General features: G+C 35.8%; 1 protein-coding gene across 1 annotated transcript in view; it reads left to right on the top strand.

Moving 5' to 3' along the window:
* Positions 1-21,666, top strand: part of FAT1 (FAT atypical cadherin 1) — a 103,685-nt gene that overhangs the window by 22,323 nt on the left and 59,696 nt on the right. The window contains exon 3 of the mRNA XM_066548364.1: positions 15,128-15,442. Within this exon, the coding sequence (XP_066404461.1) occupies positions 15,128-15,442 (315 nt within the window). The remainder of the gene's footprint in view (positions 1-15,127; positions 15,443-21,666) is intronic.

Here is a 21,666-nt window from a genome sequence, read left to right as displayed (position 1 = left end):
GTAATATGCTGTAAGTGAATAAGAGTGAACAAATAATAGGCTAAAAATGAATACAGACTTCCTATATGTGTTGCCTGTAGTTCTGGTTGTATTTATGATAGAGAAGGAGTTTGGTAGTTCAGCTTGAAAGACTTTCAGTGCCAAGAAGTTTATGATGGAATTATGGATTATGGAATTATGAATGTGATTTTAATGTTGGTATGTTGTCCCCTCCATTTCTCTAAACCTGTGAGAGTGACATGTATAGCTCTTTCACAGGGAATACATCTCCATTCTGCAGGGGGTTTGTATTAATTTTTTTTTAATTCTCCTCCCCCCTTTGCCTGTAGATTTGCCATGACAGGGTATATCCTGTCTCTATGAAAATTAGAGATTGCTGTGTAATGATAAGGGTTTAATCTGCAACGAATCAGACATGTGGAAACTTCTGTCTGTGGAATTTTCTGTTTGATCTGAAAGGAATGCCCTTGCTGTGCCCTTCCTGTAATGAAAGCAAGGTAGAGTGAATCAAAGTGATTCTAGATAAGATTGGAATGTGTGCATTGGTTATGCCTCTATTATATTTGGTGTTGCAATTCTGGCCATATATATTGTCTTATTATTCAAGATATTAGCAGCATAGTTCATCTTCAAAGATGTCTCTTTCTGTTTTAGCTAAAAGTGCTGTATTTTTATTGATGAAATTTGAGTTAATTCCTTAGGTTTGAACACAGAAATTCTTGCTTACAACAACTAATATTGTCAGCAAGATATTGAATGAGCTATGATAATGCAGCATCTTTTTCTTACCGTAAATAATTTTACAGTATTCACTTAATCTTCTGTTTCCAAGATTTTGTTGGTGTGCCATTGTGAGAAATAGCTAACAGTTTCTCTCCATCATTATTTCAAAACCAGTTAATGATTAACAAATGTGCAGCTGCCTGTGCAAGGAATGTTACTTACTTTGGGAGGGGGGAAGGAAAGATTATTTCTTCACATAAGAAGTCTGGTGTGATAGTTCACTTTAAAGGTAATTTAAATATTACAGGATCAATTTCAGCAGATTAATCAGAAATGGGAAAATGACCTGTGTTTTTATTTGATTTTTGGTTATATCTATGTGCTTTCTACCTGTACTATTAGTTAGTATAGTAATATTTTGGGTTGCCTGTGTTTGTCCAGACAGTAGTTTTAAAGTAAAAAACTATGTAAGAAGAAATGGAAATTTATTCATAAGTGTATGGATATAGGCAAAACATGGCTCAAAAAAAAAAAAAAAAAGTGATAACATCTAAGCAGTTCATAGTCCAAACTAATTTACACCATTCCTAATCAGATTTCTGAGTGGGGCCTTGTCTGTTAAGTACAGCGACCAACAGATCAGGAACTGTGCTTGTAAATGTAAAACCAAAAACTATCAGAGAATTTGGGCTTTTCAATTAGCTTTTTGCTTGCTTCAGAATGTTCATAGTGAATGGTGAAATTTTGTACTGTGAAATTTTGAATTGACTTGAATCTTTACAGTTAAGGTAGAGCAGGAAAGTGTGAGAAGGTTCAAAAATTGTTAGTGGAAAATGAATTGTCAAGTTGCCATTTTCTCAAATGACACATCAGCTTTAATGTGCATTGTTTAATAAGAAGTTAAGGGAGTGACAGAGTGAGAGCAAGATTACTGTTGATTATTGGAATAAATGTTTGAGTGAATATTGATTCCGTATGTGATGATGGGAGGAAATGGAATAAGACATACATGCCATTCTATTTCTGTAATTCCAGGGATAATAAAAAAATACTTTGGAAACTGAGTCATTCAGTCTAGTCAAACACAAGAATGACCAACATTTGGAAGTGTCTTTTTGACAACAGCTATGCACAGTTAGAGGGATTTGAGAAGGTCTCCTGGTGCAACTCAGTCTAGTTGCTGTGTATTCTGTGAATTTCTTAAACAAGGAAGAAAATCCTCAATGGTTAGGACCAAAATGCATTTTGTGTCTAAATGTTCTACTAATTACCTACAATATCATATTCTTTCATTTACACTCTTCTAGTGTTTTACAGAGTTGATCTACTTCTTTATGACAAATTATTGGTTAATGAAGCAATTATTCATCACACTCATTTTCTTTGGTATTGTTTTGAATGGTGCAGTTGTCTTCAGCAAAAAATGTTTCTGTGGAGAATAACTAAAAGCTTTTTCAATGGAAATTCTGTCAGAGAGACTCTGTGGTCTTTGTTCATCCAAATGCTTGCAGGTTTGCCTATAAGCAATAAAATGAATTAAATTTATAGATTTTTATACTTTTTAACTGTAACTTGCATTAATTTCTACTACCATTAGTAATTTTTTATTCTGGAGAGTGTTGATTAAGACTGCATGTGCAGTTATCCATTGTTTATATGAGAAAGACTGAAACTATTTCACAGCAAGCATCCAGGACCCCCACAAATAGGTATGCTTGACATCTGATAAATAATCTCTAGTTTTCTAGTTAAAAGTCTTCATTTTAGATGTTATGTATTGGTTCTTCAGTGTGCTCTAAGAATTTGCTTGGAAATTGAGGATTTGTCATTTGCTTGATACAGTAATCCTAAGCAAAGAGAATAAACATAATTTTATGGTACCAAAACTCTTTGCTTTCAGAATTCCTCTGGCTTTAAAATTTTACTCAAAACTAGACAAGTTCAGAAATGTTTCTCTGTATGGCCTTGTGTTTAATTTGATTCATATGCAAAGGCAAATAAGGCTAATAAAAAATTAGTTTAACAGTACTGATCAATGTAGAATCCCCTCTGGAGACAGGACGAGAAATAAAGTCTGAATAAGTAAATGGATACTTTGTAGGTTAATACATCTGACTTTGTTAGAACAGGGATGAAAATGTCTTTTGATGTCACTGAATCCCCGATGCTTTCCTTCCATGACTTTGTCAATTTGCTTTGCTCTCCTATCATTAGCATGCCCAGAGGTATATCAGATCTTCTTTGTACACAGAAATCTGCTTGGGAGCAGCATTTCTGTTGGCAGTAATTAAGTGCTTTTGTGTATATAGCTACCTGGTGCAGTAACATGAACAGCAGTAATAGCCTGATTTCCAGTATTCCTCAACATGCTACCTCCCTTTTGATAGAAATCAGTATCTTTTCTTGCTCAGAGCTGGTCTGGAAACTATCATTGCTAACCAGCAGTTTCTGCAACTGAAAATATTTTGGAGACTGAAAGCTTGAAGCAAAATTGCAGTAGTCCAAACCACAGCCATGCATAAATAACACACACATGTGCTAAACAACAATTTTTTTGTGGTGGGTTAGACATGAGCCAGAGTTATTGTGGAACACAGCTGTAACAGCTTCTTTCTGAAGGATAGACTACTCTGTTTGACTTGCTGGAGCCTTCAGTGTTTTGCAGAAGTGATAAGAGGTAAGCTGCAGTTTCAAACTGCCACCAAAAAGGGAATCTGAGAGAAATGCAGTGTGTGCAGGAAAGGTATATCTTACATGGAACAATTTTCCCTTATTTAAGATGGTCACTAACCTCTGAGATTTACAGAAAAAACCTGTAATCTGTAAAGTTTAATAGTTTCAAAGTATACTTGTTGCAGAACTGTCCAGGTTTTAATAGTTTGCAGAGGTCTAAACAGCTAGATCCTTCTGGATCAACAAACCAGTTTCTGAACAATTAAATGTGTTGCTCTTGTGCATAATTGGCTTCCCATCCGTCTCATTATTTTCCTTGCAGACTCTTCTTCTGCCTAAGGGGGACCTAGGTTAATCTGTCAACTCCAGTTAGTTTTGAAATTCCTGGGGCCATTTGCAGAGGAATTTCCCCTTCAGAGGCTCCCCATTTCCCAGCTAAATTATTAGACTTACCACACTCATTGTCAACAATTCCTTAGTAGTAAGAAGACTAATAGAGAAGTTAAGAGGGATTTTGCAGTCACTGGTGAAGCCAGAGTTCTAAAAAGCATATATTTTTTCATTTGTGTATTTAAGAAATTCTTATAAGCTTTAACAAAGAATATAGAAATTCATCCTTTGCGTTTCTCATGCAGAGGCAAGTATACATTCTTTATAAAAAATTGATTAATTAATTTCCTTCTTTGTCCATGATGTTCATAATGGACCTGTAAAATGGATGTTCAAACAATGGACCTGTAAAAGCCTTTGCTTGTTTGTGAATCACCTACATTTTAGTAGAAATTTTCTTGGTCATGAAGGTAACTTAGCTTAAAACAGCTCAGCAATATTATCCCAAAGTGTTTCGCTTGAATAGTTTCTTATTCTAATTTTATAATACTGTGTAACTGAGTTTCTTGGGACGTAGAAATTTGTTGTGTCTTTATCTGGAGACAAAAAACTGTCCTGAATAAGGGATGGGTGGCCAGAGCAATGACTTGCCTCAGATCCTACAAACCTTGCTCGTGTAATGCAGAAGCTGCTTTTGTGGGTTCCGAAATCCCACGTGCTGGCCCAGAACCTGGTGGCAGTTTGTCCTGCTTTCTCTAGTATTTTATAAACTTGCTGTAATGTTGATGTTGAAGTGCAGTCATGTTTCTTTTAACAAGCTTTCTCTCAAATCGTGAATGACTGGTCATTTTAACAGCAAAGCTTGCTTTACTTGCTGTCTCTTCAAGGCAGCGTAGATCTTATTTGGTTGTATTACAATAATTTTTGCTATTGGCATAGGAGTTAACATTACATTTCCCTAATGTGGACGCATCAGGGGGTTTTTGTGTCTCTCCATATCGAGCTTTAGCAACATGGTACTGTTCCTCTGTATAGCAATTATATTGCCTGTCCGAAAGCTTGACATACAAGCCGCCTAGCTGACAGAAATAAGCTGGAACTATTAAAATAACTATAAATGAGGCTGACAATGGGAGCTGTCTGCCATTGTCCCAAAAGATTTTTTGAACTGGAAGTAATCAGTTGAGTTCTAAGGCAGCGCCATCACGGATCTTCTAATTGCAAAAATTCCCCCTCGCCAACCCCCAACTTCCTGAAAGGAAGTTCACAATCTTTGTGGACCTTAGGAGATTTATTGCTTGTAGCCCAGACTACCTAGTACCAAATCAGAATTTCTGGGCATAATATTTTATGTAGACAATTTTAGGAACATACATAAAAACTATTTTTCTTTTATAAATGGTCTGAACACTGTGTTTTCTGTTCATTTGACTTGTTTTTGTAGAAATATGCAGCAAGTAAAGTGGCAGGAACTAGAAGTTAAAATGTTGCTGCTTCTAATTATTTACAATTCTCTTTTTGATAATTTTTTATTTGACTTTACCCATTTACATGATAATGGTACCTGATAAATCTGTTTTTTCAATGTTTTAAAATATAGTCTGTTTTTGGCGTAGAACTTTAACTATGCACATCTTTACTTCTAGGTCTTTGTACAATCTCTAGATGCTTATTTAAGAGACAGCTGCACTTAACTGATGAACATTCTGTTTTTCTTCAAATCTGTCTACCTACCTGGTTTATAAGCTGTGCATAGCAGAGGGCAGTAGTGACCCTTTCTCTCTCTCTACTTGAATGCTGTTCAAGTTACTGCTGTTCACTCATAGCAGAGAATTGATGCATGAACTGTTTTGTGTTTTTAATTTTTATGTCAAGGTTTGGGTTTGACCACATGCTGAGGCTCTTTGGATGCCAAGTTTTTGTCCCCAAAAAATATTTTCTAAGGACAGCTTTGATAATTTCTATGGGCTTGGGAAAGTGAGACAGGTTTCACTAGACACTGATAGTGTCTGATTGCTTCACTGACTGCTCTTGCTGTTGTTCCATTAGTGTCATAGAAATTCCTTAATTTCAAATACAGTAGTTTTGTAATGAAACCTGGGGAGTTTGAGAGCTTGTACTAATATCATATTTACTTAAGCTACTGCTAAAAAACTGGATTTGGCTATATATTTTGCTATATCTAGTCAGTGCAGTGAAGTTGAATTTGAGATATAAAACATAATTTTATGATGATTGAGGTTTTTCTTTGTTCTATTTGGGCTTTTTTTTTGTTGTTGTTAAAATTTTAAATCTGCTCTGCTGGTGATGGCTCCTCCACTCTGTTTAAGGGTGGCTTCTGTGTGCCTTTTAGTGATATTCTTCCCCTTCCATCTCCCAGAACTTGCAATAAGTGGTCCCTGGATAGAAAGAAAGCAGGGGTGGACTCTACGTGTTTAAGGTCTTGCTACTGCTGCAGTTCCATCAACTTACTGATAATGATCGTGATTTTATTTGAAATTTTCCAGGCCTTGATTTGTTACAAAAAGAGTAATTTGTCCTTGAAACAGCAACACGAGTTGCTTTCCATTTAACAGTTCTAGCTAAGCATGATTTCTCAGCTGGTAGTACGCAAGACACAACCTGAAATGTGTATAGCTTTCTATGTATAAGAGCTATAAACAAAATTTAATTACATTTCCTGGGATCTACCCTTATACATGCTGACAAAAGACTCATAGTTCCAGTATGATATTTTCAGCTTAAGTGCTTTTTTTGGTAGCTTTTCCTGAGAGAAATTTTTCAGTCCATTCTCTGAAGCTGAAATTGTGAAGTTTAGATTTTTTCATTGCTTTTCTTATAAAGAAGAAATTTATTTATGATAAAGAAGAAATGTTATATACATATAAAAGTGAATTAAAACTACTGTATAGTAACTTACTGAGTATTTAAAGAAACAAATGTGTAAAATCTGTACAATATATGTCACAAGCGTTAACTTTAAGAACAAACTAAATAATTTATATTGATTATGTTGTTTATATTGTATGCTAGACAATATTATCTTGGGGTACATGAGAAACTCTTAGGTTGGTTGGTTGGTTTTTGGTGGATTTTTTTTCCCCATAACATTAAAATGCAATTAACCAAGATGCATGTAAAAGGTAAAGCACCAAATTATTTAAAAAATAAATCAGAATGTGTTAATTTGCTTTTCAGCTTAGGCAAACCAGAAGAATTTCTGGGTGGTTGAAAAGGGAAAAATAAACTATTTCAAACTAGACTGAATCATTAGTTTTTCACATTGATATTCCTCAGATGTGTTTGCAGACAAATCGCCCCACTCTGAGGTATGGAAAACACAGTATGGATGGTTTGTTGCCAGGTTACAGACTTTCTGTCTTTGCCTAATTAATGCTTCTGGAGAAGAGGCGAGTGAAAAGCAGTGAACATCTCTTGTTCATGTGTGGTTCAAAGGCAAGCAATAGTTGCTACAACTATTTACTCTCCTTCAGAGCTGCAAGAAAGGATTATTTACATTCTGAGACAGTACTGTTTAGTCTGTGTGAATCTTAAGATGCCAGAAGTCTGAGTAGCTTGCATTGTCACTGATAAGTTTTAAATTGCTATGGAGGTGAAAAGCAAATCGTATTTCTCTGGGTGGCTTTTGCACCTTGTTCCATAGAGGCGTAATCACCTAATGCTTCCTGTTCAAAGTGCACACACAATAAAAGTAAGGAACTTTTCCAGCTCAGCTTATTTGTCAAAAATAATACTTTTCTTAAAAGAAGAGATTGTATATACTTTTAAGAAGTTCACACTGCCTGCCACAAGTCTTTAATATTTCAGGAGTTAGATTGCTGTGCCTCTCTTGGTATTCTGCTGTGTTTATAGAGTGGATGAGCTGACATTTCACTTTTGCAAGAGGAATCTCATGCCATTCCTTCTTTAGAGGGAGATTTTTTCATGGACTTACCAGGATGGAGATTTTGGGCTTTTCAGATGATGTTTTATGTACTGAATAGTTTGTTGTCTTTGTGGCCGGACATAAGTAAAATTTTCAGTGCTTAAGGAGAGTTGGTTTGTGTAAAATTAGGGCTGATGTGATATTGTGCTGTCTTTGTTTTGGTTTTACTAAGTGGTTATTTATTACACTTGAGTGATCAAATACTATTAAATTTTGTTGACATTAGCATTGGCTGCTATTTTAGAAGCATGGTAGGCTTAAGGTTTAGTTGTCTCTTACACACTGGTGCTTGGTAGAGGCCTGAGTTAAAGTAGCACAGTGGCCTGGGGGAAAGAATAATTTTTTTTTCAGAGTTCAATAGGTTACATGTTTCAAAACCTTCAAATTATAAAACATTTTATGGTATGTAGGGTTGTGACTGCTGCTTCAAGGCATTTCCCAATGTCAGATTACAGTCATGACCAGAAGCTTCAGAAGTTATCAAAGGAGGTTGGGAAGTTACCAGAAACACAGATAGAGGGTTTTTTTTTTAATTGCTGTAAAAGTGGAAAGAATCTGAGCTATGACACTGGCCACAATTAGTATTACAGATGGGTGTAGTACTTGTAAATCGTGCACTATACTCTGCTGTAGTCTGTTTGATCTTGCATATGTAGATACCATAACTATTAATGAATGCACTTTTTTTTCCTAGTCACCTTCTTCTTCTTAGCATTTCTGACAGGGATCATAAAGTGGAGGAAAAAAAAAACCAAGTGAAAAACCCCTATGTGTAACACACAGGAGCACATAGGGTTTGCACTTGCCAACTGTCCTGGTTTGACTGTGCCTCTGGAAGTTACTCAAGGGGAAAAGGAGGGTAAAAGAGTGTGGATGTGTTCCTCTTCAAGGCCTCTGGGGTCTGCTGAGAAGCAGACTAGCACTTCATCTTTTCCTAGGCCAGATGCTCTTTCCTGGTTTCTTGAGGGGGGGGACTGTTTGTTTTCTGTTTTTTTAATCCTGTCTTCTCTGCTATAGCCTCTGTATTTATACAGCTCAGGAAAATGCTAATCACATCATGATAGGTAATAAGTAGGAAAAAAATCTAAGAAAAAGAGAGCATATAAGAAGAGATGAATGGGAAGTAATTTGTGTTCATCTGTGTGTGATCTGGACGTGTTTGAAGAACTGCACTGTCATTAACAAAGTTATTGGCTAGAAGAGATGCAATTTCAAATAAAATGAGCTGCGCAAAAAATCAAAAGTTGAAAATACCAACTTTATAAAATATCTTTGTTTTTCTGGCCAATTCTAGCCATGTAATTGTGGAGATTTTGGTAACAACCTGAAAACTGTCTGTTCTGAATTGGATAACATTAGAAGCTAAAATATAATAGTATCTTATTAAATAAGACTATTTAGGAAGGTAGCCAAACCACTAACAAACTCTTTGTTTTAACAACAACTTAAGCAAAGTTTCACAAAATGTAAAGCAGAAATTTTCTCAGAAAAACTGGCAAGTAAACTTCTGGGAGCTGGAATCCTTCGGACCCTTGTTCACATAGTAACTTCTGAAAAATATATGTTGCCTGTCTTGAGGTAGCAGAGATTCACAAAGTAAACTGCAGTATGCGCTGAGCAATTTTATCTCTAGTTTAAAAGAGTGTGCAGGCCTTAGTGGTAGTTTACCCTGCAGTGACTTGCTGTTTGTTTAGAATTCAGGACAGCTGCAGTCTGGGTTGGTGTGCTGGCACTCTAGTGCCATTGAGGACAGCGTGTCTCCGTGTTTATAACAGGCTTAATCCACTGGCTTTTGAAACTTAGAGTTGAATTGGTTGTTTGTTGAAGGTCATATTTGACCAAAACTTTTGTTCGTGCAATTTGTAAAATACTGCTTTCCCCCTAGCCCTCAGAATGGCTTTTAAAGCAGCTGAAGAAGCTTTTTGATTTACCCAACTTATTAAAACTTAGATTAATTGAGTTTGTAATCAGATTTCAAGCCTCGTGTTCCAGGCCGGGGATTTCTTAGTTTGCTTCAAATGTCATTCCCAGGGCAAATTCTGCTAAACTGCATTTTCATGCTTTGCTGAGAAATGATTGCAGGTTTTGATTTCCATTATGGAATCATTAATATTGTTAATTAGAGTTCTTATGGATAAGCACACTTAAGGAGGATCATCCCTGGGAATTGGGAGTATTATAGTTTGAGCATTTGTTAATTAGATAAAATTGGCATATGTAAGAGTGTCAGATTTGAGGTGTATTTTATCCTTATTTTTTTTAAGAGTGACTTTGGTTGTAGTGATTTGTCTTGTGGGATTTAAACTGGGGGAAGTGTTGCTTCTTGTTACCAATGGGGTTACTCTTTCGGCTTTTTCCTCAGTTGCTGTATTCATATACCATCCTATTCCTCCACATTAAATTCTGTCTAAATTATATTCCACAGTAGTCACTTAGGACTTTTGCCTTCCTTTAATGAAATAGATAGAAAAGTCCTACTGCATCAAGTGGGAACAATATCTAGTCTAAAATTTCAGAATATGAATATTGTAAAATCAGTTCTGATGTCCTCTTGCAGATGACTGAGAAACATTTCATCAGAGCTCTTTTGTGCTCCCCTCTGGTGGTTAGTGACTGAATTTAAATTTCTTTTTATCCTGACCACCTGAAAGGTTTCAAGATTGCACAGCCAGTCAAGTGAAAAATGCTTTCTGAATCCTCACTTCACCTTATGTTTTGAATAAAATGTTTGCAAGTCTTTGGGATTACCATACATGTGAAAGATTTCTCAACTTGTCTTGCTACATAAAAAGCAAATGGTTTGTAAAAGTCAAAATTAGCCAACTGCCTTAGCATAGAGGATGGATGGGAAATCTGCTGATTAAAGATACTCTGTGAATGGGGGAAGAGTTAGAGCGGAGATGGAGCTTTTACAGCATTGAAGATACAGTAAAGGCAGTTAAGGTGTATTCCTTAAATGTGCCTTGCACCACTCAAAGAGAAAAGGAAAAATTCTTTCTAGGAGCCAAAACATGTTCTTGAAACTGATAATGTGATCAATATCTTACTGATGCTTAATGGATCTAGATGTTTGCAAGATTAAAACAAATTAATTCTTATTAGATTGTTTTATTATTTCTGTTTGATAGAGAATTCCTGATCGGTTTCTTCTCTGTTGCCTTGAGAACCACTGACACTAGAAACCAGTGAATTTATTAACTCCAAAAGTGCTGAGTGCTGGCTTTCAGGCAGCATACAGTCTTGTGCTGCCCTAAAATGTAAAATAGGCTACTGTAGTCAACATTTGCAAAAGCAGAAAACTGAGACAAGGACCAATGGTACTTAAAGGACTGGTTCTAGACTTGTGATTTGGTAGGAGAATGATTGTTATCATTGTTAACAAAAGTAATCAGTCATTTTTTTTGAGCTTCTGTTCCTTAGAAGGTGTAGTAGGCTACTGAAGTTTTCAGGCAATTTTATTCATTATTGTTCAATAGAAATTAGAAATGAAGCTATTAGTGTTCTCATAGGTAAAATCAGGAACGATTTAGTGTTAAACTTCAGAAGCAGGAACAATTTCAACTAGAGTAATGACAACAGGATTGCGTTTTGTAATTACTGATGTAAGATCAGATTGTTGAGGGGGCAGAGAAAAAACTGAAGTACTTCTTATAGTTAGTTGTGTTTAGTTTTTATTGTACTTTGTGACATAAAAGCTGATATAGAACCAGAAGAAATTCAAGTTTTGATTGTCTGAGCCTGCCTCCACCCCTAGATATGTGCTGGATTAGTATATCTGTTCCCTTTTATTGCCAGGTTCAAACATCAGGAAGAAAGCTGAGTCATATTAATAGACCAGTCATCCCTTCCTTTGCTATATTGCCTGCAGCTTTGAGCAATGAGCAGAGCTAGGTGTGGTGGCCTTTCCTCCATAGCTCTCAATATGTGAATGTTGAAGGGAAATTTTTGTTCTGTACCTTCCTGTTCCCTTTTTCATAGCTTTTATAATGCAGGAATGTTATTTTGAGTCTTCATTTTTGATATTGTCAAAAATTGATGTTGCCTCTATTAATCATGGGATTGTAGAATGGTCTGAGCTGGAAAGAACCTTTAAGTTCATCTAGTTCCAACTCTGTGCCCATGGGCAGAGACACCTTTCACTTTCAGAGACCAGGTTGTTTAAAGACCCATCCAAGCTGGCCTTGAACACTTCCAGGGGTAGGACATCCACAAACATCTGCTTCCCAACTTGCACATTCATACCTGTCTATTGCATCTATTTTTGACTGTGTCCTTTGTACCTTTAAAACAAAATCACTCAGGAATTAACCCGTTTATTAGCATTAAACAGTTAGGTAGATGGTTTTGCATAGGTGACTGATCATAAAATTGTTTTCCTGGATGCTTTTTATTTCAGATTGGAATTATAAAGGCCACATAAAGAAAAAAACAATGTTCATCCTCAAATTCAGGATCAGTTTAGTGAGAAACATGAGGAAAAGGGAAAACCAATGAAATTCCCTGTTACTTTGAGTAATGCATGCTTAGAGTTTATGTGAGTGCCCCTGTAGGAAATTGGGACATTCTAATGAAAGCAGAGCTGTCCTATTGGGGAACCTGTGTTACATGGCGCATCCAGTGGTCAGATCATCAGACAGATTCTAAGCCTTTCTCTACAAAGTCAATGTAAAATATATAGAAGTTACATTATATATGCAGATCTAAATTGAAATTAAAAATTAACCAAAAGACAAAGTTGCCAATGTGCAGTGTATCATACTGTAAGTTTTTCCACATATTTCTTTTTGAGATACTAATTTTTCAGGTGTAGTACTTTTTTTTCCCTCTTCATCTCATGTGATGGATGTGACTTAAGGGAATGGACATTTGAGAACTAATACACTACGAAAGTAGAATAGGTTTAGTCATCCTTTTATCTGAGGAGGACTTTGATAACTAGGGAGGTAGAATATGCTCACCTAACACCTAGAATAAGTAGGTGTTAGGTGAGCATATTGCAGGAAGTGAGCTTCATTTCCACAAGAGTCTCTTTTTATCTTTCTTTAGAATCAGTCAAAGCTGTGTTTAAATTAATATGCCAGTTCTGGTGCAGCTACTGTTTAGAAAGTGGGATGTGTAAAATGAAAACAGTTGCTCTTTTCAGCACGAATCACAAATAAAAAAGCAGCATTGCTGGAACCTTCGCTAGAAGGGAGTTAATACAATCCAGTCTTCTCTTTGGTAGGACATGAAGGGCTTACAGAACTTTCCAAGGCATACATAGAGTCCATCCAGATTTAAGATTAAGTGTTTGTATGCTACATCCAGCATTTAGATTTAGAAGTGAGGCCACAGTAAGTAACAAATTTGATTACTCTCAAGCAAGTCTCCTGGCTGAGGTAGAGTCACACAAAAAGTGTGCCATGAGTTACAAAATAGAATCTGGGTAACTGAGTGCTCAAGGCTGTGTCCATCATTAAGAGGAAATTTATGCAGAAGCTATTCAGGTAACCAGTCCACAAATCCAATGACTACTGGATAGTATTACCTTTTTGTTGTAATAGTAAAACTGTCATCAAACAAAATGTAAATACGGAGGCAGAGAGACCGGAAATGTGAAATATCAGTATTAATTAACACCTAAACTTAGTTGTTGATGATGTTGTTCTGCAAAAAGATAAAAAAGGAAATTATAAAGCCAGTAGTTTACTTTCGGGAAAACTTTTATAGACTGCATGTAATTCATGCCTATTTTGAGATTGCAATGCCCCTCCTTTTTACCCCAGTTCTGTTCCCTTTGACGCTATATTAAACCAATTTCCACACTGACATCTGGTGGTAGTTCTGAAGTGCTATGTTGCTTGAAATGCTATATGTGGGAGTTTGCAGGTTTAAGCATCAGTTTCAATCCCCTCCAGTTCTTCTGAAGTGATCTTATTGACATCTTAAAATTTTAACTTGCCATGGTCAGACCAGCTTTTCACAAGGCAAAGAAAGTAATGAATAAATAAGTAATTCCTTAATATTTTGCTTAGTCAGTATAATGTATCCAAAAAACTGTCTGTAGTGTGGGAAGCACACAATACTTGGAGTTAATTCCTTTCCCAAAAAATTCCTGTGAAAACAGTGGCATAGTTTTATTGAGATCCTGTTTGACTGATGGTGTGTATATGTAAGTATATAGAGATATATGTATCTGTGTGACGGAAATGAGCTCAGTAAAAGTGCCGCGTCACGCATACTCACATGATGTGGCTTTATCCAAAGTCCAAAACTGGCTGTCATGGTGATAGTTTGACTCATCTTGGCTCCAGTTCCAATTAGTCCTGCTGTGTGAGAGTATAACAAATAGTAAGAGCCATGACAAAGCCCTTCAAAATTTCCACTGAAATGGTTGCAAGGGCTTACTCTGTTCCTCATCCTGACATGTATCAGGTTGATCTTAAGTTCTCTTAAGAAAATATCTCAAATCAGACACCCTGTAGGAGTGATTGGATCAGGAAAAGGAAAGTGTGAAGTTTTATTCTGCCATGGCTCCATGACTCTATTTAATATTCATCCCCCATCTAATGGGTTACACCATAGCACATAGCCTTGTGACACATGCATAGTATGGCTGTACATGTCGAGTAAGCTGCTTGTAAAAATAAAGTTGTGTTTCTTCATGCTGTGTAAATTCTTCAGTCATTTCTGCCCTAGACAATCTCCTGTAGGCTCAGCAGACAACTTTTTATTAAGTTTGCGAATTATATGGTAGCTCCTTATTTGGTAATTCATTTTATGTTTGTAAGATTGAGCAGATTTTTGCCTCTATTTTTGCTGCCTTCCATTTCCAGAGTAATGGCAACCATTGGTTAGTCCTAATGTGGCAAAGGCTACCTTTGGTATAACGTTTGGTTTTTTTTCTGTGACATGTCTGTGTGAATATGAATCAGCATATAGAGAAAGTTCAGCCAAATAATTCATTTGGGCACAGAGATAAAAATGTTTCGCATTTAAGTAGTAATTCATTAATACGAATAATAGTAAAGAGGTCAAGAATTTGGCATCTAAACCAGATAGTTTAATGTGGTATACAATTTACTCTAATGAGTAAAGAGGGAAGAGGGACATTCAAGTCTCAAAAGATTGTGAATTATATATTTAATTTAATCTTTTAGGCAAAACTGATTTTATGAATAGTGCTAACTGGTCTGATGTATTTCAAAATATGTTGGAAAGGAAATAAAGTAATATATTGTTTTAGTAAGTGATGCATAATTGCTGAAAACTCTTACAGTAATTTTATTTTTTGTGGCTTCAGATTAGTCTTTGTGTGTGTGTATATTAGCACACACTGTGGAATCAATGTTGGTTGTTTTGAACTTGTATTCATTTTGATTTATTAATTTACTTAAACTTGTTGCTTACTGTATTTTTACACATTTCTGCATTCTTATTGAGCATTTTCTATTTCTCTTTCTTCCTATTAAACAGGCATTATTGAGACTGCAGATCACCTGGATCGTGAGACTACTTCGCATTACTGGCTTACTGTTTATGCAACAGACCAAGGCGTTGTGCCTTTATCATCTTTCATTGAAATCTACATAGAAGTTGGGGATGTTAATGATAATGCTCCTCAGACCACAGAACCAGTTTATTACCCAGAGGTCATGGAAAACTCACCTAAAGATGTGTCTGTCATTCAGATTGAGGCATTTGATCCAGATTCGAGCTCAAGTGAAAAACTAACCTACAAGATTACAAGTGGAAATCCACAGGGATTCTTCTCAATAAACCCCAAAACTGGTAAGTACAATACAGTGTTTTATTTTAGGTATTAATAAATTAATGTGTTTGCATAATTGCATAAACCAGGTGAAATCAAAATCTTTGGTTTAATATTGAAAACATGCTTTCACAATAGCTGGAGTTAAGCTGGTGTCTTGGGCTGTGTCAGTATTAGTAAGTTATATAAACATGTAGAAAAAGAGATATTAGAGTGGAGCACTTGGTTCCAAGTACTTGACATCCACATCAGACATGTTTTCTGAAGGCTTACTTCTGAGTAGCTCCTTTCTAGACTGGTCAATGTCCATGCATTTTTATAGTGCAGTAACTATACAGTAAAAACCATATTTTAATTTAGTTTCATCCAAATTGTTTTTAGTTGTCTTCATAGTTTTTTTTTTTGTCAGGCCTGTTTTTAAAATTATTTTTTGGTGGCCAGGGGGAGGGTGTCATGTTAGTCTAAGCAAAATAAGCCATTTACTCCCTGCAGACTCACTTGTCCCACAGTCAGAAGATACTTTCTTTGTAATTAACCATTGTTGGTGCTAGAAATACATAATCTGGAGGATTATTTTCAGCTGTGGTTTTTATGCACTGAAAATAAAGAGTCTGAGTTCACTGGTTATTTGGAAAGCTTCAGAAAGCAACACTGAGGTTTTAACTGGGGAGTACAAACACAAGAACCAGGTACCCTTTTAGTAACTGAATTGCAGGTACTGAAAGGTGTGTAGGACAGACAGATGGGAAGCAAAATAATCAGTCTTAACTGAAGCTACCTAGTAATTTTGAAAATATTTTAAGTATTGCCTATCATCCCTTCTTTCTGAATGTGGAGAAAATAATATACATACTGGATGTTTTCCCCACAATTTATGCCTAGAGAAGAACTTGGGGTTTTTTTGCAAGGTTGTGCCCAGCTTAGCTTTTCATATGTTGTGTTTAGGTATTATTTCACAGTAAAAATTATGAGAGATCCATCCGGTTCACTGAGCCAGTTTTTTTTTAATCACAACTCCAAGAGTTTTAGATTAGAGATCCTGCAGAGGCGTAGTGAGCAACTTTAATCTATTACAAACCCAGTAAGTACAAGGGAGCAGTAGAAGCTTTAATAATTTAGCTCTTGCCCATTCATGGAAGCAATTTCAAGGTAATTAAAGGAGCAAAAATTGAGTGAAAAAAATGTTTTGAAGGCTATGGCCTTCATTTTGTTCTGTAGTTATTTCAGCTCAGGGTATGAAAGACTTGTGTGCTTTATCAATTGCAATTGCTGTGTCAGCAAACTCTGAGTGCAAACACAGATATGTTATTTGGGTTATTTCTGCCAATAACTTCTTTGTCAGCATGTGCTGCATCTGTGAAAACACTGCCAAGAGGGACATATGAAATAGCTATAGCAAAGAAGATATTTCGTATAGTTAAAGCCTTCATCTAAACTATATTTACAAAATGTTGGTTTTAGAGAAAAGGGAGCCTGAAAAGTAAAGCAAGAGAAATTCAACCACAGTCTTCTAAAGTGAATGCAGAAAGTGTTTGTATGCTTTATTTCTATTTTCTTTACTCTGTCTCTTTTTCCTCATTTTACATGATGCAAAAGGAAAAAAAAATCTGCTTTTTTATCTATTTCCTTGTGCTTTCTGATTTTGAAAAAGTTCTATTGCCTGCCACTTTGATATTTTTTGTTGTCTCAATATAATACTGAGAGAATGGGAATAAAATTGTCTGTGAGTTGGGTGGAAAAAAGCGAGTGACTGCAGTATTAAAATTGCAAAGGAACATAAATTGTACCTCCATTCTTTTCATCATTACTCTATGATTGGCCGGTTATTTTTGGTTATTGTTTCCTTAAATATTCCTGCAGGTCATTTTCTCTTTCTCTTTCTTCTGTTCTTTTCCTCCTCTTTCAGCCCCCTGTATCATCAAGTGGTATTTTCCAAACTGTGTTTTGAAAAAAGACACTACTGTACCTCCCTTGCTGAAGTTTTGACATAAAGAAATATCTTTATTCCTATTTAATGGGTAGAATTAGGGCACTGGGAGGTTGTGACTTGTCTTTGGACAGAGTTTGCAGTTTTCTATATCAGTAGCTTACTGTGATCTCATTTATGTTACAAAGGGACCTTGAGAGAGAGAGCTCAGCACAATAGATGGTGAAGTGATAAGGAGCACTTAATAGAAACAGAATAAAGATTTTCTGTCAAGTGAGCTTCTTACCTGCCTCTATTGTGGCATGCATACACTAGAAGCAAGCAGTTCAATCCACAATCCTCAGTTCGGTGTTAAAGAATAAAAAGCAAAAGAGCAACTGGAAATAATTAAATCATTATATTTCAGAACACAAGCACTGTGAATAAAAGAATCTCCCTCTGATTTACATTCAGCTGAAGAAATTTTTTTTTTCCCTTCAATATAATTAAAGGCCCAGGCTTAGGTGTTCACCTATCATGTGCCATTCATGCCACCCTTCTCTGGTGTCTATTACTGTTAAAATTGTAATGCTAGATAGACATGCTTCTAGACAGACATCTTAAACATAGTGAAAGGAAAAAGGTGGGCAGAGCAGAGAAGGGAAACTTGTTCCTAGAGTGCACTCAGATAATTCAATGGATATTAAAAAGCTAACTCATATATATATTGTCTTCCCATTTCATGTGCTCTAATGGGACATACTGCCTATCCTGTACATGACCAGTTTGAAACTGTTAGTCTGCAGCGGGCACTAACGCAGGGGTTGGGTTTTGACTAAGATTATCAAGTTCTTAAGTTCTCAAGTCTCTCTTCTGTCTATTAGATATTGAAAATATTTAATCTGAATAGATCTTACTTGGTGTGAAAGTGTTTTCAATAGAATTGACATGTTAAGGAGTTGAAAAAACTTTAAAAGACACTGGTTATTGTTCTAGTTATAATGCAGTGCATTTTATCTTCCCAATCACTTAAAAGAGGGCTTAGCTGAAGAGTACATTTGACTAGAATTGGAGAGATCAAGTCTTGTCTTGGTTGCTTATGTGTGTATATTATCCTTGTTGTGCCCTGTGAAGTTATCACACTGTAAGGTATTTGTCCAAGGAAGAGAAACCTTCCCCAGGGCCCCCAGTTTCCTTTCCAACCACAGGGGAGATGGGGCTGGAATATTAATCAAATCTTTTTAACTGTATCCTGTTGAAACATTGAAAGTGACAGTATGAGTTTAATATCTGCTGTTATCATCCCCAAAGGTGAATTGAGGACTGTAATGGCATTCAGTTCAAGTCAACTAAAAGCATTCAGTTCAAGTCAAACTAAAATCCTAGTGTTGGGATTCTTAAAATATGTGGTGACTATTAAAATACAGCTCAGGTGGTAATGTGTTATTATCTCTTCTCCTGGTCAAGGATCCATTGTTTCCTTTCTCTTTATAAAATTTAATGCTATGGTACTGTGGTCCATGGCTGAAATTCCCACTCATAGTAGTAATACAGATTATAAATAGAAACAACCTACACATAACATGTATCAAGTGAAACGCTGCATTCTGTTCTCCTGATGTAGCTAATGCATTTCTAGAACTTTGTGGGCTCCAGACTGAAATGTCTGTGTCTTAATGCAATAGTCCTGAATTTTTAGAAACTTGCTGATGTGGATCTTTGTAGGATATACTTCATTATTCACAAAAAGAAGAGATTCTTTTCATGACAAGAACTATTGACTGACTGATTAGTTTCTCAGAAATGCTACTGGCTTACGTAGTATTTGATGCTTCTTACTGCAATATGTTTCCAAGCACCTCCTTCAGTAAATCTTCACTGACACTTAAAAATGTCTTTTATATTTCAAATAATTATAAAATAACTTAAGGAAACACTGCTAAGTTTTTCTTCACATGCTATTTCACTTCTTGGAACAGGATATATAGCAAGGTACATCACAGGACATTTTGTAATCTTTTCACATATATTTGGTCTTTCACGAAAGCAAATGAAGTAACATTTTGTTTACCTTTGGAGTTTCCATGCAATGAAAAGAAAGTGCTGTACATATGAGCTGTCCAGCTGTCCAGAATAAAAATAGTTGTCATAATATTATTAGCCAGAAAGAAGGAGAACAGAGACTTAATTCCGCAACTTTCATGCTCAATCTGAGCACAACTGTAGACAAACCTGCAAATTATGATAACTACTTTATATCTGCTGAACTTCTTGCAACATAGCTTGTAATTAAATACAGAAGTAATTGACAAAGTGGAAAAGTTGCAACTCATGTTAATACATTGAGGTGGAAAGAGTTGAAGTTGCACGATTTGGTGGCTGTTCTGAACACATGTCCTGGGACTCTGTGGTTAATCTCAGCACTTAACACTAGAGCTATTGCACTGAGGCTCAGAAAAGATTTGCACATTTACCAACACTCATGTACAGCAGAGGATTATATAGCAGTAAACAAGTTCTGAGATTGGTGCCTTGGCGCTGAAAATACATGTACAATGCTTTTATAAGCACACATAATACATATGGTGCGTATGATAGTGCTTTAGTACTATTTCTGTTTTTCGCAGATGTATTTTGTTTGCTTGTGAGCTATTTGGGTACTTGTAGAACTGAAAAGTTTCACGTATCATAGATGTAAGCTCCATGTCTGTATTTACAAAATACAATTGATTATTTTAATGCTTGGAGTAAACTACTCAATGTTTCTATTTTACGTGAACACAGTACTATTGAGTAGAAAAATTTGGTTTTCCTCGTCTTTGTGCCTTTCATGTTAAAATGTCTTAATTTGCTTTTTTGCTTTTGAGAAGTGTTGGGAGGATGACACTTGATAGCAGGATTGCTTTCTTAGAGAAAGTGGAACAGATAATTAGTATGGTATCTACAGGTAGTAGCTGATGATTCCATTGCATATAAGTGTACATTTATGAGGCGATGAATTATGATTTTATAATTTCTAATCTATTTGGATTTAGAAATTATGTATTTAGAAACTGATCTGTTAGTTCCTCTTCAAAAGAGTTATTGTATTAATTTTACTAAAAGCATTCAGTCAAACCATTTAATTTCTTTCTGTCTGGGGAGGGTAGGCCATGAATGAAATAGGAGCTTTTTGTTGCACCCAGTAAGAATTGTAAGGGTGGTTTGCAAACAAGCTCCCCAATTTAAAATGTGTGCTGACAGTTCCCCAGAATGACATTGTCAACCAAATTCTTTTCCTATCATTGTTTCCCATTTCATATTTTTCTTCTAGCTTGACTTTTTAAATTGTGGGATGGGAAATATCATTTGAAATTAGAAGAAAGGTATTAACTTTTAAATGACTAACAATAACTCAGCAAGTCATATGTAAAACATGGAAATTGAAGAGCTAGGGAGAGCTTCCTAAATTGCTGTAGAACTAGACATTAGACTGAATTCTCTCTTAACAAAAAAAGCTCACCAAATTCCCTAAACTCTGTATCAGTTTCTATATGGATGAAATAGTTTTGCTATGCCATGTTTTTTAAATATGGCTGCTGCTCAGTGTTACAGGCTCTGTATGATTAATATCTCAAAGATTGCTGAGTTAAGGTGCCTGGAAGAAGGTTATATTGCTTTATAAGTGCAGCATGCACACTAGAAGGGCAAAATCTGCATTTGCTTAGAGAAAGGAGTTCCAGCTCTCTCTAGCATTACTAAGCAAGAGAATTGAATCCTAACCAGGTATCCATATAGGGCCCTTAGAATCTTTTCGTATTACCTTGCACATATATTCAGGCTAGAAATAATTTCTGAACTTTTGACCAATTGGTATGCTTCCTTCCACTTCCCTAGGACTTCTGTTACATTTGTTGTGCCAACCAGATTTGGCTTGGGGAGGGAATCAGGGCTGGGTGGCAATAAAACACTTTCTTGACAAGTCATGCCTTACCTCAGAAATTTAAATGAGGAAATGAGGAAGAAAGGTAATGAATATTGCGCCATATAAACATTTTGTTTCAGATTGGCAGAAATGCTGATCATAGCTTTCTATGCTTTTAATGAAACCTGGTATGAAAGTGATGCATACCTCTGAAAACTAGACTTGGGTTCACAACCTGGACAGGAGAATGCCCAAATAAATTTTGAGTTGTTATTTTTTGCATACTTAGGTTTTACAGGTGTAAAATAGAAATAACTGTGTGACCTAATTACTTGGGAGTGTTGTAAAGCTATATTAATTTATATAGGAAGCAGTTTGGTATTTATTATGAGAATATTATGGACGTACCTTTGAGGAAATTAGTAATCCTATGG

Source organism: Molothrus aeneus, chromosome 4 (assembly GCF_037042795.1).
Source record: "Molothrus aeneus isolate 106 chromosome 4, BPBGC_Maene_1.0, whole genome shotgun sequence".
Lineage (NCBI taxonomy): Eukaryota > Metazoa > Chordata > Aves > Passeriformes > Icteridae > Molothrus > Molothrus aeneus.
Note: the sequence above shows the minus strand (reverse complement) of the source record. Positions and strands in the feature narration are given on the sequence as shown.